Here is an 18,331-nt window from a genome sequence, read left to right as displayed (position 1 = left end):
CAAGGCAAAAGGAGATGGTAATGGGACAAGTTAAGAAACAAAAGACGACTGTGTAAATGCAAGTCTTTCTTTCTTTCGAGGAACAAATCATACTTAGATTTCTCACCAGCAAAAAAAACCCACAGTAGTGGTGTGTAGAAATTACTTTTGGTAACCTATCCTGCTAACTATGCCCCTCCCCCACCCTCCACTGAACATGCACTGGCGGCAGTATACTGCCAGACACGTGACCTCACAGGCTCCCCGCCCGCTGCATTCTGGGAATTGTAGTTCTCGGGCTCGCCCATCGCTTTTCTGACGTCACGGGATGGAACTACAACTCCCAGCGCGCATTGTGTGGGTTTGGGTCGCGCGCACCTTCCTGGTGCTGAAGTGAGGAGGCGGCGGGAGCCGCGATGATGTCCCTGTTCTTCGGCCTAATGACACAGTCAGATCCAAGGAGAAGAGTAAAAAAGTTCTCGTCTTTTTTGAGGCTGCAACCAGAGGATTAGCTCAGATAACCTTGCCCGGACAATCAATCAACTGCCAAGCTGTCCGAGGTCTGTGTGTAACCCTATTGATTGTTAACACTGGAACAAGTTTGTCAGCAAGAAATTTCCATCGCTGTCTTAGTTTTGCTAGTAGTAAATGTGCCATATCCATAGGTGAGGGTTAATATTGTGTGATTGCTGATGGTTTCCTTGTTGTTTTACTATTATTACCATCGTGCTATTATACACACACACACACGGCAGCTGTTGGGAAATTCCTCTTAACATGCGCACAAGTGTTCATGTGTGACTGCAATTACAGCACAGGCCAGAGTGCAAAATGTTTGAGTTAAGAAAAAATATGTGGGCATTGGAGGCTAGCCTTTTCAGTAAAAGTCATCGAACATTTTCAGAAAGCTAAGCAGAGCCAGGCCTGGTTAGTACCTGGAGGGGTGACCATCAGGGAAGACCAGGTGCAGAAGGTCACGGAAGGAGTCCCGAAGAGGGGCGGTTGGTGAGAAGGTCACGGAAGGAGGAGCGGCTGGTGAGCAGGCCCGGGCGTTGGGCTGAAGATTGTCGGACAGGAGGAATGGTGGAAATGGAATGGCGGCGCGCACCGGCTTTGCTTCTCCCAGTCATGGGAGCTTGCAAGATCACATTTCGTTGTTCATGTACTTGTGCAATGACAAAGTTGAATTATTATTATTACTATTTTGGTAAAGAGTCCAGTGATGTGTTTGAAAGTTCACATGATGCATGTTTACAACCAGGTGTGGAGTTAGGGTTTTTAAGAGGAAGGGCAGAATATTTGGGAAGTTACTCAACTAAGGCGGTTCTATGGCTGAAGTTTTGTTTCCGTTTTAACTATTAAAACTCTTTCCTCCTCTCCCAGTTCCTTATGGTCCCTGGAAGAGCTTCAAGTCTATTGTTAAAATGACATTTTAAATAGTAAATGTCCCATGTCCTTGCCCACAGGCAAAATGGATCGGATTGTAATAAGAGATGTGGTGAAGTTATAAATTGAGATGGGAACTTTATTAAATTAGTAATGGATCTCATATAGTGTTGCTGGTGGTGTGGTGTGGTGTGAGGAGGCAGACTCTGACAGTATTGGGGCCCAGGGTTCTGGCAGTAGTATGGAAAGAGGGGTCTGCCAATGTCTTTTATGTGCATGGTTTTAGGTCAGAATTAGGATTGATGTTTGCCTTTATGTAGAAGAACAAACTAAATATACAGCAGCAAACTGCATAACCTGTTTTCAGTAATCCAGAAAATGTTAGAATCCAAACATGTACAATATTACACCATGCACCATAATCCAGTTTAGGCAAGTGTAGGATGAAGGTGTGGAAATTGTGCCCATTTAATTTTAAGGATAAAGTAAATGTGAGTAGATAATGGGAAATCTCACCCTGTAATCATGCCAACATTTTGGTTATTGACAAGGAATTTCAATCCTTGGTTTCTTTGTTATTTTGATTTATTTAATGACCTCAATTTTGGCTACCAGCATGTCTAATAATATACCTCGCAATTTAAAAATGCGGAGTTAATTATGACCTTTAGTATCATAAGACATTCCACAGAAGAGTATTTTTTACTTCATGAATTGTATTTGAAGAGCTACATTCTGCTGCATCATAAACTTTGAGTAAGGGTTTACCCAGCAGTGAAAACAAAACCAGTAGTTAATGTCATGGATTTAAAGTTTGTCATTTTAATCTGTATTTGCAGATATGATTATTTTAAAGAAGATGAATGAAGCAACATTCGTCTTCCAGAACATTCAGCCAGTGACTTTACATTTATCAGAAGAGACAACCACGTCGAGTTTGTGCGTAAGCAATATGGAAGGCATCGAGTGCCAGTTTAAAGACTTTGTGGAGATATTCCTTGTTGAAGTTTACAGATGCAAAATCTGTGCATTCACCTGCAGCCTGAAGATCAAAATGAACTCTCACATGGAAGACAGTCACAAACCCCGGGCCAGTGATCAGCTTTCTAAGAAGATGGCTGGCACCCGTCACACAGAACACGACCCCTCATACAGCACGGCGGTAGACATGGACACTGAAAGTAAAGTGGCTGAGGACATTATTGTGGACAACCTGGAGAGGATGTCTTTTCTTCTTCCCATGTACAGGATGCTTCACAATATTAGCCCAGTGGCCTGTGAAATGGGACTGGGAGGGCGCAACGATAATCTGCACGCCGCTGATCCATGTGAGGTCAGCACCTTGTTAGAAGGGGAGTCTACACCTTTTCAATTAGATGGACCCCACCCTGTGACATCAGGGCCACAGCCATCCCCAGTTGGGACGGCCATGCCTGGTATGTGTGAAGATGATGAAGAAGCTCAGTCAGAGCACCTTATGTCGCTAGGCCTCTGTCGGATATCCAATAATAATAAAACTCATACGGCGAGCTTAGAAGCCTACTGCCAGAAAGCCGATGGCGATCGTGCAATTCCCAAGAAGCAAAGGCAGCTCAGTAAGAAAAAGTGGAGTGAAAACCAGCATTCCTACAATGCTGAAAACTCTCAAACGGTCTTGAAAAGTGAACATTATTTTTGCGAGTTGTGCAAACTGGACTTGAAGGCAAAAGACATTTACGACCTTCACTTGAACTGTCACGATGGGGACACGTGCTTTAAGTGCACGTACTGCAGTTCCTGCACGACTGAGTGGAACCTGATGGAAAAGCACCTCAAGACCCACAGTGCTGGAAGGTGGACCTACAGTTGCTCATTCTGCAAGAAAGTATTCACGAGGCAAACTGCTTGGAAACTGCACGAAGACAGCCACCAACAAAAGTCAGGCCTCTTCTACTGTCCAAAGTGTCCGTCTTTCTATTCCTCTAAGAATGTGAGAGATTTGCATTCTGCCTGCCATTATGAGGATGGCTTTAAGTGTACACAGTGTGATTTTACTGGTAGGTCTTTTCATTTCCTCGCCCTCCCCCCAAGAAATTGGCAAGAACTCCTTGACACTTGCTTTTTATTTTTGCCGAGTCTGCCCCATCTTACAAACATACGAACAATGATGGACAGGTAAAGACCCTCTGGTCCATCCAGCTTGTCCCACACAATTGTGATACCTTGTGTACCACAATATATACACTCTATCCCACCCAAAACCATGAGATCTCCTGGGAGAGGCAAATTTTTTTAAAAACCCAGGCCAATTTGGGAAAACCAATCTGGGAAATCCCTGTCCAACCCATCCAGACGATCAAAACTGGTCCAGATCACCACTTCTGGCCCTGAAGTACCTACCTTCTGTAAGAGGTGATCTCCACCCCAGCCAGAAAAAAAGGACCCTGGTTTGATCCCTAGCCTGAGCCAAGACCACTTATCTCAGCTGGAGTAGTGGTTGGCCTCAGCAACCCTGAGCTAGCGAGGAGAAAAATCAACCAGGATTTCCTCTCCCGATGCTTTTTAGTAACCCCTGTTGGAAAGTGCACATGCGTAGGGACAGGATTAGGCTGAACTGATTTCTGCACAGCCCGTCGCCCTCTTCATCTAGCCTATCAACACATGAAGCTTAGCCATGTGGGTGACATAGCCAGAGAGCAGTCAACACCCACAGGACCATACCCTAGCATGAGCCAGCATCCTGGCACGGCGGGGCAGGGGGAGAGAAGAGATGATGGCTTTTAAGTGTAACAGATTGCACATTATTCTCCATGAGAGAAAAACACACACACACACACATCTGCCGGCCTAATCGCTGAAGCAAAATACTGCAGATCTTAAATAGAAACACTCAGCAGGTCAGGAAGTATCTGTGGAGTGAGAAACTGATAAATTTATGTTTCAGGAATGGGCCCTTCATCAGAACACAACAACTTGTATTTATATAGCGCCTTTATAATGTAGTAAAAAGCATTTAAAAGACGAGGAGGAGGAGGGAAAAAAAAAGCACATATAGGAAAAGAAATAGTATAGTAGCAGAAGTAATAATAAACAGACAACAGGAAGTATAATGAGAGAAACAAAAGGACATATATGTGACACAAATTGTGTGAATAGCAAAAGGGGTGGTGCATAGCCTGGTGGAAAAGGAAGCAGCAAACTGGTAAAGTGGGAGAAGACTTTAGTGGGCCAGGTAGAAGGAAAAAGCAGGTTCTCACCAAGGATTCCAACCACTCCACCAGCAAGGTGTTCCGACGGGTGGAGTAACTGGGAGAAGGAAATGAAGCCCTTACAGGAAGCCGGGTAGGAAGAAGTATAATCCAGGTCACTGTGGGGGTCAGTGGGCTTGAATTTTTTTAGTGGAAAGCCCATCCCCAGTTTGGAGCGTGGACTGGACTTTAATTTCAGTTCTACCAATTTAAAAAAAATAAAATAAATATTTATTTGTACTGTAGCACATCTTTCTAATTTGTCAGAATGTAAAGTCACCCACAGGGATTTCAGTATAGTCCTGTAATGGAAACAGAAATAGCACTTTAGATAAAGGAGCAGATTATTTGTACTTTAGAAGTTCAACTTTTAATCCACAGCACCTCTCTGCTAGCTTTTTTAAAAAAAAAAAAGCATATTTACACTTAAAGTATGTTTTGTCCATTGCCATATTGCAACAGTGGTAACAATTTATAGCTCTCTCAGGGATAACATTGTGTCTTGTTTTGATTAACTTTGTGTTGCATATAATTGCTGTCACTGAGTCAGTCAGTGTGTTCCTATGCTTCTGCGAACATCGTTCGATAGCTAAAGATATATAAAAGTGGTTTGCGATGGTTCACGTTGCTTTATTTTTCTTAATTGCTGGGATAAAGCATCTGACCTCAGGTCTGTGTCTATCTCTGACAAAATAGCTTATAAATGTGTGAACTAGGTGCCATATCATTCTGTGGCATAGCACTACCCAAGTTAAATACTGTACAAGTTAATTTAATATCTAGTGTTACAGAAGTTATCCATTATTAATGTGGTCAACTGTATGTAAATAGGGCCATTAGCCTTGGCTCAGTGGCTAGCACTTTCACATTGGAGTCAGAAGGTCATGGGTGCAAGCTCACGCTGGAGACTTGAACACCATCTCAAGGCTAACACAGCTGTGTAGTACTGAGGGAGTGCTGCACTGTCAGAGGTGTCGTCTTTCCGATGAGTCGCTAAACCGAGGCCCCGTCTGCCCCCCTCAGGTGAACGTAAAAGATCTCGTGGCACTATTTGAAGTAGCAGGGGAGTTCTCCTGGTGTCCTGGCCAATATTTATCCCTCAGACAACATCACTAAGAGAGATTATCTGGTCGTTTGTTTCACTGTTTGTGGGGCCTTGCTGCGTTTGCCAACACTACAACAGTGACTTCGTTGGTTGAGAAAAGCTCTGGGAAATCCGGAGGTCATGAAAGGCACTATATAAATGCAGTTCTTTCATTAAATGCTACACCATAAAAAATGCTTCATTCTAGTTTGAAAGCAATTAAAATAGCATAATTTACAGTGAGGTGGCCCAGCAACTGTTATTTTACTGGACTAGTAATTCAGAGGCTTGGACTAATAATCCAGCAAACACGAGTTTAAATCCCACCATAGTAGTTTGAGAAATTGAATTCAGTTTAAAAATTCTGGAAATAAAAAGCCAATATCAATAAAAGTAACCATGAAGCTGTCAAATTGTCATAAAAACCCAACTGGCATGTCCCATTAGGGAGGGAAACCTGGTGTCCTTACCTGGTCTGGCTTCAATGTGACTCCAGTCCCACACCAACTCTTAACTGAGCTCTGAAGTGGCCGACCAAGTCACTCCGTTGTATCAAACCGCTTACCTCCTTATCACAGCAACTAGAGATGGGCAATGCATGCTGGCTTTGTCCATATCCCAGGAACAAATATTAAAAAAGTGATGCATATTCTAAGGGAACCTGGGACAAAATTGAAGTTTTCATTATCACAAAACTTTGACTGGGCAGAATTATCAGAGGTACATTTATGCCTCCGGATCAGCTACCTAAACGCCTTATTGGAATTTGTACAAACCACATTTTAATCATCATACAATGATTATCCTTTGACTCGGTGTGAGCAATGCTGTGGGCGATCTGCTAGTCTATAGAAATATTTTTTTATATATATATATATATCTCCTTTTTTCAGACTTGGAAAGTTACAGTATGCAGATTTTCTTTACTAACAGTAATAAACATCCAATTGACCTCCGCTTTGTTACAAGATCACAAGAATTAAGAGCAGGAGTCGGCCATACAGCCCTTCGAGCCTGCTCCGCCATTCAATAAGATCAAGGCTGATCTTCAACCTCAACTCCACTTTCCCGCCCGATCTCCATATCCCTTGCTTCCCCTAAAGTCCAAAAATCTTATCTAACTCAGCCTTGAATATACTCAAAGACTCAGTATTCACAGCCCTCTGGGGTATAGAATTATAAAGATTCACAACTCTGAGTGAAGAAATTCCCCCTCATCTCAGTCTTAAATGGCCTATCCCTTATCCTGAGACTGTCCCCCAGTTCTAGACACTCCAGCCAGGGGAAACAACCTCTCAGCATCTACCCTGTCAATCCCCCTCAGAATCTTGTATGTTTCAATGAGATCACCTCTCATTCTTCTAAACTCCACAGAGTAGAAACCCATTCTACTCAATCGCTCCTCATTAGGACAACCCTCACATCCCAGGTATCAATCTAGTGAACCTTCGTTGCACCACGTCTAAGACATGCATGTCCTTTCTCAGATAAGGAAACCAGAACTGTGCACAGTACTCCAGGTGTGGTCTCACCAAAGCCCTGTACAATTGTAGTAAGACTTCCTTACTCTTGCACTCCAACCCCCTTGCAACAAAGGCCAACATCCCATTTCCCTTCCTAATTGTTTGCTGTACCTGCTGGCTAACTTTGTGTTTCCTGTACTAGGACACCTAAATCTCTCTGAACACCAACATTTAATAGTTCCTCACCATTTAAAAAATACTCTTTTTCTATTCTTCCTACCAAAGTGAATAACCTCACATTTCCTCACATTCTACTCCATCTGCCACCTTATTGCCCACTCACTTAACCGGTCTATATCCCTTTGCAGGCTCTTGGTGTCCTCCTCACAGCTTACTTTCCCACCTAGCTTTGTATGGTCAGCAAACTTGGTACATTACACTCGGTCCCTTCATTTAAGTCATTAATATAGATTGTAAATAGCTGAGGCTCAAGCATTGATCCTTGCGGCACCCCACTAGTTACAACCTGCCAACTGGAAAATGACCCGTTTATCCCTACTCTCTGTTTTCTGTCTGTTAACTAATCCTCTATCTATGCTAATAATTACCCCAATCCCATGAGCCCTGATCTTGAATAGCAATCTTTTATGTGGCACCTTACCGAATGCTTTTTGGAAATCCAAATATACTACTTCCACTGGTTCCCCTTTATCTACCATGCTAGTTACATCCTCAAAAAACCTCGAATAAATTTGTTAAACACTATTTTCCTGTCACAAAACCATGTTGACTGCCTAATCATATTATGATTTTCTAAGTGCCCTGTTACCACTTCTTTAACAATGGATTCCAGCATTTTCCCAACGACTGATGTCAGGCTAACCGGCCTGTAGTTCCCGGTTTTCTCTCCCCCCTCCTTTCTTGAATAGCGGGGTCACATTTGCTACCTTCCAATCTGCTGGGACCGTTCTAGAATCTAGGGAATTTTGGAAGATCACGACCAATGCATCCACTATTTCTGCAGCCACCTCTTTTAGAGCCCTAGGATGTAGGCCATCTGGTTATGGGGATTTGTCGGCTTTTAGCCTTCACGAATAAGTAGCAATTAGACTATGTGGCCAGGTTAAACATAGCTGTAGCTTTGCAGCAAAATAACAGTGCATAACATGGTATAATATTCCTGTTATGAAACAGTACATCATCTGACTTACCAAAAGCGCTGTCATGGGGCGATCTGATAACACTCCTGTGAAGCGCCTTGGAACATTTTACTACGTTAAAGGCACGGTATAAATGCAAGTCGTTGTTGTTCCCATTAGTTTTCTCCCCTCGTCTGCTTTTGTGGAAGCAGCGACTCCTTCCACAGGCAATGGTCACCCTGCAGTGCTTCACCCAAGTTACTGTTTAACTCAAAATTTGAGAGATTTGACACAGACGGTCAGCAAGTTATTGAGTGCAGGTACCGTCACAACCCTGTCCTGACCCAACATTCACCAATCCAGCAGGGATTGCTGAACAGTGATAGGGAACAGGAACCCTGGATATTCCCCCCCTCCCTTTAATGGCAACACCAATTGCAGCATCCCTAATGTCTAGCGGAGACTCAGCACAAACATTGTGTAAAAAAAGTAAATGACTGTTTGTATATATACACACACACACACACACACACACACACACACACACACATGTATTTTTCCCTATACAAATGGAGGAAAGAAAGGTGCTATATAAATGCAAGTCTTTCACGACCACCGGACATCTCAAAGTGCTTTACAGCCAATTAAGTACTTTTGAAGTGTAGTCACTGTTGTAATGTGGGAAACTTAGCAGCCAATTTGCACACAGCAAGCTCCCACAAACAGCAGTGTGAAAATGACCAGATAATCTGTTTGTGATGTTGATTGAGGGATAAATATTGGCCTAGGACACCGGGGAGAACTCCCCTGCTCTTCTTCGAAACAGTGCCATGGGATCTTTTATGTCCACATAAGAGAATAGACGAGGCCTCGGTTTAACGTCTCATCCGAAAGACGGCACCTCCGACAGTGCAGCGCTCCCTCAGCACTGCACTGGAGTGTCAGCCTAGCTTTGTGCTCAGGTCCCTGGAGTGGGACTTGAACCCACAACCTTCTGACTCAGAGGCGAGGGTGCTACCCACTGAGCCACAGCTGACACGGTGAGCCAAAATACTTTGAGCAAAAGGTAGTCTTTTCCCCTCCCCAACATAGAGTTGCCTTCCCATTTAAGGTATTGATCAAAAGGCAGCCACAAGCACTGTATCGATTTAAACCAAATTATATTTTCTTTTTAATCAGATGAAGCATGGAGCAAGGTTTATAAACATCTGTGCAACCACGACAGCAGTATTAAGCCACACGGGTGCCCGGAGTGTGACAAGAGATTCTTCAGAATGTAAGTGCTCTACGGGACTCCGTGGTGTAACTTACTAGAATCAGCAGGCACAGCATTAATGGCCATGGAGAAATGTACAGCCCAGATTTTTCTTACCCCCTGAGCCAGGAGCAGAGACTGGGGGGATTGTGGAAGGCTAGATTTCAGAATTTATCTGTTTTAGTAAAACTTCAGTAGTCAAAACATCCCATTTTCCTAATAATGTATTCCCAAAAAAGCAAGTTTTTGTAATAAAAATATATAGTGTGTAATTCCTATTTGTTTACTAGTGTGAAACACACTGGTTAGGTTTGAAGGTCATCATAAAGTAATTTCAACACTAACCTTTTCTGGCATACAGGATCCTTTATACTACAGGAAACTTTGTGATATCCGGCACCGACGGGACCGAGCTGTTGCCGTCCCATCAAAACTGCCGGACAAACCAGCGCTAATGTTAAAACATACTGAGCTTTTGAGCTCCGTATCTAGCAACAAACCCTGTTGCTTAACAGCTTCTAAACAGTCGGCCGTACCTTGCAAGCGTCTCTGTAGCTAAGCAACAGCTTTAGCTAGACCTTGCAGAGCCTGACTGGTTGGAAAAAAAAAAAGCAACGAAAAGAAAAAAAACTTACTGAACCGACTCCTGAATTTTGTCGGTGGCTCGAGCATTCTGGACAGCTAACCTCCGGATAAACCAAAGTTTCCTGTATTTAAAAAGGCACATGATGCCAGCTTTTTAATTCACAGTAAAAAGTCAGCTTAATTTACTGCTAACAACTGGCAAAAACAGCAACACAACCCTCTCCACCCAAGGCCTATTGTTGGACAGGCACAAAACAACTCATCTGCTTGCAAGTCAGAAGCGTACATCAGAGAAGGCAATGTTATCCATAAAATATACACCAATATCTGTAAAACACAACAACTTGTATTTATATAGTGCCTTTAATGTAGCAAAACATCCCAAGGCGCTTCAAAGGAGTGTTATAAGACAAAAAAAATGACACCGAGCCACATAAGGAGAAATTGGGGTAGATGACCAAAAGCTTGGTCAAAGAGGTAGGTTTTAAGGAGCATCTTAAAAAGGAGGAAAGAGAGGTTTAGGGAGGGAATGCCAGAACTTAAGGCCCAGGCAACAGAAGGCACGGCCACCAATGGTTGAGTGATTATAATCAGGGATGCTCAAGAGGGCAGAATTAGGGGAGCGCAGATATCTCAGGGAAGTTGTGGGGCTGGAGGTGATTACAGAACTAGGGAGGGGCGAGGCCATGGAGGGATTTGAAAACACGCCCTAATACTATCCATAAAACTTAATCCCCATTTTGTTCATTAAACAGATCCCCCAATAAGCTCCATCTGGCCCCACAAGGAACATTAAAAAAAAAGTAGTTTAAAAGACTTACCTCTTTGGGCCTCTTCCCACAAGGCTGATCTGGTGGGAAACCCACAATGACTTCCCTGCTCAGGCCCATGGTTAAAATAGCAGTCAGACCCTGATGATGTCATCAGAGTAGGATCTGTATATTTAAAGAAGGACCCCACTGGTTTCTGGCAGGTGTTCTTCCTTTCTGCCTGCGCAGAAGGGCAAGTTAAATTGCAGAAATCGGGATGTTGGCAGTATGTCCCCTGGGTGATTTTAACCGCCTGCCCACCTGGTTTCTGCCGGACTGGCAGGATCAATGTCACCCCTACAGTGTCTAGACTCAGAGATGAAGAATGGTTGTAGATGGCCTCTCTGTGGGACCATATCACAACAAGAGTCTGCATCTCTAGGAGGAACGGAGATAAAAATGGAGGGAAAAGAAAAGTTTTTTAAAAAATGGTGAAAGCTCATTTTTCTCAGCTTGATATTCGATCATTGGGCCTTTTCCTTCGATTATCTATAAGCCTGTTCAATATACAGCAATTTATGTACGAGCAGGGTGATCTGCTTTTTTTTTTGCAGCATGCGATGGAATTATTTTCTGCTTTTGTCAGAGTTGAACTGAAGGAACACGTGGCAAAGCATAACGAGGCGAGGCCATTTCTCTGCCAGTTTTGTGGACGGACATTCAAGTACAGGCGGCAGATGAATAAACACCGCAGACAAGCCCATCAGAAGACAAAGGACAAGAGGAGAGAAAATGAAAATGGTCTGACAAGTAGAAGGCACGAGGAGAAGGTGCCTCGAATTAAGACAAAGAAATCAAGCAAGGAATTCATCTGCAACATTTGTACCAGGTAATAACTCACCAAGCTAAGAAATACTAAATAGTATTTTTAAACAGTGACTATTGCCTCTTGAAACATAGGGGTATAAGCTAAGGAACTTCTGAAACCCTTATCTGCATTTTTGTCACCTTGAGACTCAATTTCTCTTGTGTCCTTCTTGCTGGCCTGCCATCCTGTCCCTCCATAGACTCCCAACCGGTACAAATCTCAGACGCCTATATCCTGTCCTCCACTCAGTGCCACTCACCCCATCCCTGTTGCACTACATCAGCCCACAACGCATTCAACCTAAGATCTTCAGTCTCCTCCCACCACAGCCTCACGCATCTATCCCTGCAACCTCCTCTGGGCCTGTATTTCCTGCTGAACCCTTTGATCCTCTGACATTAACTTGTTATGTTTCTCGCCCTCCCTTTGCCCACCATTTATAGCAGAGCCGTCAGCTGCCTTGGCCTTACTCTCTGGAACACCCTCCCAAAGCTCCTCTGCCTATCCTCACCGCGGCTCAGTGGGTAGCACACTCGGCTCTGAGTCCGAAGGTTGTGGGTTCAAATCCCACGCCAGAGACTTGAGCACATAAATCTAGGCTGACACTCCAGTGCAGTGCTGAGGGAGTGCTGCACTGTCGGAGGTGCCATCTTTCGGATGAGATGTTGAACCGAGGCCCTGTCTGCTCTCTCAGGCGGAGGTAAAAGATCCCATGGCACAATTTCGAAGAAGAGCAGGGGTGTTATTCCCGGTGTCCTGGCCAATATTTATCCCTCATTCAACATCACAAAAAAACAGATTATCTGGTCATTTATCTCATTGCTGTTTGTGGGAGTTTGCTGTGCACAAATTGGCTGCCGCATTTCCTACATTAAAACAGTGACTACACTCCAAAAGTACTTCATTGGCTGTAAAGTGCTTTGGGAAGACGAGGTCATGTAAGGTGCTATAGAAATGGAAAGTCTTTCTTTTCCTCTTCTCTCTCCTTCTCAAAACCCATCTTTTTACCCAAGCTTTTGGCTACCTCCCTAATCTCACCCTCCATAACTTGGCATCTTTTCCTCATCTGCTTCCTTTTGTTTTTGATTGCTATCCCCTATGTTGAAGATACTATGTAAATGCAAGTTGATTTTTATTCAACTGTGTGTTTTATATTGTGGTATATACGAGTTACAATGTATTTTATTAGTTAGATTTCATTGGTAACCAACTATTGCCACTCTCCATTTATGTAAAAAAATCAATTACATCTTGAAATGGTGGTCACAAACTACCAATTTATGGAGCTATAATTTAAATAACTATTTCAAAAAAGTAATTTTATCACAATAAATGTTCAAAATGTCACGCTTTGCTTCATGTGTATTAACACAACACAGATTGACATTTTGGGCAGAGCAGAACCTGGGCTCTGTTTTGTTTCAGATTTCCACCATTTGCAGTTTTTTGCTTTTTATTAAGATTTCCATTTAGTTTAATTACAAAGTAGATTGTAGTCTCCGAGATTGCTGGAACTTGTGCTTTTATAATTACAGAAAATGTATATTTTTAAGAGATTTTGTTAGTAATATATAAAGGACTGTTGTTGAGACTACATTCGATTTTATATCCAAGTAATCTTCTCATAACATGACCTGATTTGGCCCATAGTTGCTGGGACTCTGCAACTTTTATAGTGCTGTTGGATATCTGACTTGCTTTGGTTATTATGGTTTTTCAGCCGAATACCAAACTTCTCCTCTGCACGTGTTTTGAGGCCTTGGCTGAGAAACTGTTTCAGGATTCTTGCTTTTTGTACGGGTTTGTGATAATTCATGAGAAGCAACATTCCCAGGCTTGAGCGTCTGATTCCCACATTAATAATAAACAACAATCGGCTCTATCTCACCACCACCTCTCTGGACCCCTCCACTGTCTCTGATTTATCACACTGCTTGTGTCTGACATCTAGCATTGGATGAGCAGAAATTTCCTCCAACTAAATATTGGGAAGACTGAAGCCATTGTCTTTGGTGCCATGCCACAAACTCTGGCCCCTGTCCACCGTTTCCATCCCTGGCAACTGTCTGAAGCTGAGCCAGACCGTTCGCAAGCTTGGTGTTGTTTGTCCCCGAGGTGAGCTTCCAACCACATATCTGTACCATCACCAAGACTGCCTAACTTCCACCTCCGTAACATCGCCCGACTCAGATCCTTGCCTCAGCTCATCAGCTGCTGAAACCCTCATCCATGCCTTTGTCACCTCTAGACTTGACTATTCCAAAGCTCTCCAGGCCGGCCTCCCACATTCCACCCTACGTAAACTTGTGCTCATCTAAAACTCTGCTGCCTGTATCTTAACTCACTCCAAGTCTCGTTCACCCATCACCCCTGTGCTTGCTGACCTACACTGGCTCTCGGTCCAACAACGCTTCAGTTTAAAAAAAATCCTCATCCTTGTTTTCAAATCCCTCCATGGCCTCGTCCCTCCCTATCTCTGTAACCTCCTCCAGCCCTACAAGCCGTCGAGATATCTGCGCTCCTCCAATTCTGGCTTCTTGCGCATCCCTGATTTTAATCGCTCCACCGTTGGCGGCCGTGCTTTCAGCTGCCTAGGCCCCAAGCTCTGGAATTCCCTCCCTAAATCTCTCTCCTCCTTAAGATGCTCCTTAAACCTACCTCTTTGACCAAGCTTTTGGTCATATGTACTGATACCTCCTTCTGTGGCTTGGTGTCAAAAATATTTTCATTGATAGCGCTCTTGTTAAGCGCCTTGGGACGTTTAGCTACGATAAATGCGCCATATGAATGTAAGTGGTTATATATTAATAAACTAAATGTCTCTACCAATGAAGAAATGCTTCGACCCATAGTTTTGAAAATATGGGCCCAGAATTTCGGGTCGGAGGCTTCCCGCGGGTGCAAGCCTCTGACCACTTACCTAGCGCGCCGGCCGTTGAGCTGTGGGCCCGCGTGGGATTCCGATCCTGGGCCTGCTCCAACTGCCGGCGCACAGTGCTTGCGTATCCCAGGGGCGCAGTTAGTTCGAAGCGTCACGTGGGATCACGTGGGCCATGGAGAGCTAATGGTAGCAGGGAATGCTTCATTCATAAGTTTAACAGGAAGAGCTGTCAAACCTATAAATACTATAAGCCCCAAAACATCACTAAAACTTCAAATAATGTTTTTTTTTAATCACATTTTTAAAATAACTATAAATTACATGAAATAACTATTTTAAACAATAATTTAAAATTTTGAAAAAATTAATTACATTTTCTAACGGGGCTAAAAATAAACTTACCTTTCTTTAAAGTATTTAAAAATAATAAACCTGTGGAAAACATGTTTTAATTTTAATTAATTCACCACTTACCTTGTTAAAAGCAGGCCTTGCGCCTGCTTTTTAAAAGTGTAACTGCTGGAGACTTGCCCTCCCGGAGAAACCTGCAAAAAAACATAAGTTCGATGTGCACGCGCTGCCTCTCCGGCGCACGCGTTCCACCTCTCAACCCCTTCTTTCAGGGGAACGGAAGTGCCGGTTTCCCGCGCATGCGCAGTGCATGCACGAAACCAGCACTTTCGTTGGGCCTACGCGTGAGTACCCAGCGCGTACTCACGCGTGGGGACCCGAATTTCTGGCCCATTGTGCGCACTTTTTCCTGCTGTGTGAGCTTCGTGTTTAAAAAAAAATAATAGCTGTTAAATATTTCATTGGTTTTAGATATTGGTTGAATTGTATGTTTTGTTTGCACAATATTTGTAGGAGTATACATTAATCCATTGAGTCTGTTGGCATAGTTGCAGTATTTGGAGGAGCTGTGGATTAGAAGTGGGAGGGTGCAGTATAGCTAAATGTTCCATATAAGCTGTGCAGCCGGCTTGCAAATAGAAAAACCGCACATGCGTGGTATTTTGAATGGACTGCGCAGCCCCTTAAAGGGGCCATGTGGCCCAAAAAATAAATTACAGGGAACATTGGTATAGATGGCGGGACATTTGAGATTTCTTCCTACTTGTTTTGAGATGGTGTTGGATTGGTCAATTGCTCTTTGATTGGGCTGTCCTTCCTCCTATAGTGTTGTGCGATGATATTTATGAAGTATTGTTGTCTAAACCTCCAGGCAGAAGGCTCGGACTGCTTGATATTTCTCCACACACATCAGGTCCAGGCTGTAAATTATTTACTCATTGATCTATGTCACATAGGTACCTTATTCACATCTCTGTTATGGGGAGAAGGAGGAAGGACAGATGAATTCCTGTAACATGCAAGTTGGAACCACTGTCCCCCTCCAATAGGAAGCCTCTGTCTATATTATGAACTCACTTTACTATAAAAACACTTATTGGTATTTGTTGGTTATGTGGTAAATTCTTCTATCCTGTGCTCCAAGTGGGGAAACCGTGCTTGGAGAGGGCTACAGCACTGCAACCCGATTCTCCAGCCAAACTCTCTGCGAGTGCAGTTCCCCACTGTAAATGTACTTTTATACAAAATAGGCATTTTACATTTTTCCTATTGACTAACCAAAATGATGCACATTTGTGATGGGGAACTGTGCTACAGTAATGTCGCCAACTACAAAACGCTTCAGTTATGCTTCAGAAATAATTTTCTCTTGCCAGATACGGAGTTGGACTTATACACTCTGGAGTTTAGAAGAATGAGAGGTGATCTCATTGAAACAGATAAGATTCTGAGGGGGATTGACAGGGTAGATGCTGAGAGGTTGTTTCTCCGGACTGGAGAGTCTAGAACTAGGGGGCATAGTCTCAGGATAAAGGGTCGGCCATTTAAGACTGAGATAAGGAGGAATTTCTTCACTCGGAGGGTTGTGAAACTTTGGAATTCTCTGCCTCAACGGGCTGTGGCTGTTGAGTATATTCAAGGCTGAGATAGATGGATTTTTGGACTCTAGGGGAATCATGGGATATGGGGATCGGGCGGGAAAGTGGAGTTGAGGTTGATGATCAGCCATGATCTTATTGAATGGCGGAGCAGGCTCGAGGGGCCGTATGGCCGACTCCTGCTCTTATTTTTTATGTTCTTGGAGTTCTTTTTTTTTGTAAATGAAGACGGCCGCATTGCTCTAACTTCCCCCTAGTACTTGATTAATTAGCCCCAATGAGTTAGGTTCAAAATGTGAAACAGCCCAAACTAGACCTGTTGTGGCACTCCATTAGAGCTTGCAAACTTTGGTTGCCTTATTTCAGCATCTTAATACAGTTACTGTAGCTCTTGACACTGGGTAATGCACACTGTTGCTTGTAACACTGAGGCAAAGGTTCTGATTCTGGCGCAGAGACATCATTTATCACAGTATGATGGGAACGGTAGCATCGTGGTTGTGCTACTGGACTAGTAATCCAGAGGCCTGGACTAATAATCTGGAGACATGAGACCACATCCCACCACGACAGCTGGGGAATTTAAATTCAGTTACAGGAAATTTTCTGGTATCCAGCACTGAGCTGGTGCCGTACCATCAAAACTGCCGTAGAAACCAGCGCTAATGTTAAAACATACGGAGCTTTTGAGCTCCGTGTGAATCAACAAACCCTGTTGCTTAGCAACAGCTTCAAAACAGTCAGCCCGCAGCTTAAAAGCATCTCTGTAGCTAAGCAACAGCTTCAGCTAGACCTTGCAGAGCCTGACTGGGGAAAAAAAAAGCAACGAGAAGTAAAAAAAACTTACAGGAAACGGCTCCTGAATTTTGCCGGTAGATAGAGCTTTCCGGACATTAAACGAAAGTTTCCTGTAATTAAATAAATCTGGAATAAAAAGCTAGTATCAGTAACGGTGACCATGAAACTACCAGATTGTCATAAAAACCCATCTGGTTCACTAATGCCCTTTAGGGAAGGAAATCTGCCGTCCTTACCTGGTCTGGCCTATATGTGACTCCAGACCCACAGCAATGTGGTTGACTCTTAACTGCCCTCTGAAATGGCCTAGCAAGCCACTCAGTTGTACCAAACCGCTAGGATAAAGTTGCTGTGGGAGTACCTTCACCACACGGATTGCAGCGGTTCAAGAAGGCAGCTCACTACCACCTTCGGGCAATAAATGCCAGCCTTTCCAGCGATGCCCGCATCCCATGAATGAATTTTTAAAAAGTACAGCATTACACATTGCACCAACCTAACGATGTACACGCTGCTGGCAAATTAGCTTATTTTTAGTGGACGCTGGAAATGTTAATTATTCAGATCATTAGCCTACACTAAACCACAGAACTGTTTGAAAAAATTGACATAAGAAGTCATTTAACTTTACCTCTAGCATATTACTCCTCAAATTATAATATATTCTCCTCCTGCCCCTGCCTCTCTCCAACATCTCAATTTCCAGGGAAAACAACACGTCATTATTTCTCCAGCGCAGTGAGGCACTGCACCAACTTGTGTTGTCGTGAAATAGTGGGCTACAGGTCAGTCTCTATCTGAATTCAGCCACGCAACATAGGGCAGGTGCTGAGTGATGGCCAGGTGCTTCCCCTCGATGTGGGGAGCTGGGCAGCATCTGCGTCAGAGCAGCATTGGCAGATCCTCTGGAGCGTGGTGCCTGTTTACCTCCTCAGCTCCTACCTGTTTGGCCACGTGTCTTCCCCAAC

General features: G+C 43.6%; 1 protein-coding gene across 1 annotated transcript in view; it reads left to right on the top strand.

The window, feature by feature from the left end:
- The first annotated feature begins 312 nt into the window (after window positions 1-312).
- The window catches only part of LOC147117852 (uncharacterized), a 53,746-nt gene continuing 35,727 nt past the window's right edge, over window positions 313-18,331 (top strand). Inside the window, exons 1-4 of the mRNA XM_085989223.1 lie at window positions 313-539; window positions 2,205-3,401; window positions 9,458-9,554; window positions 11,514-11,756. Of these exons, the coding sequence (XP_085845349.1) occupies window positions 2,207-3,401; window positions 9,458-9,554; window positions 11,514-11,756 (1,535 nt within the window). The 5' untranslated portion in view covers window positions 313-539; window positions 2,205-2,206. The remainder of the gene's footprint in view (window positions 540-2,204; window positions 3,402-9,457; window positions 9,555-11,513; window positions 11,757-18,331) is intronic.

Source organism: Somniosus microcephalus, chromosome 5, assembly GCF_052327205.1.
Source record: "Somniosus microcephalus isolate GS21.2 chromosome 5, FLI_Smic_1.0, whole genome shotgun sequence".
NCBI lineage: Eukaryota > Metazoa > Chordata > Chondrichthyes > Squaliformes > Somniosidae > Somniosus > Somniosus microcephalus.
The sequence above is the reverse complement of the archived record's forward strand: the minus strand, read 5'-3'. Positions and strand labels throughout refer to the sequence as shown.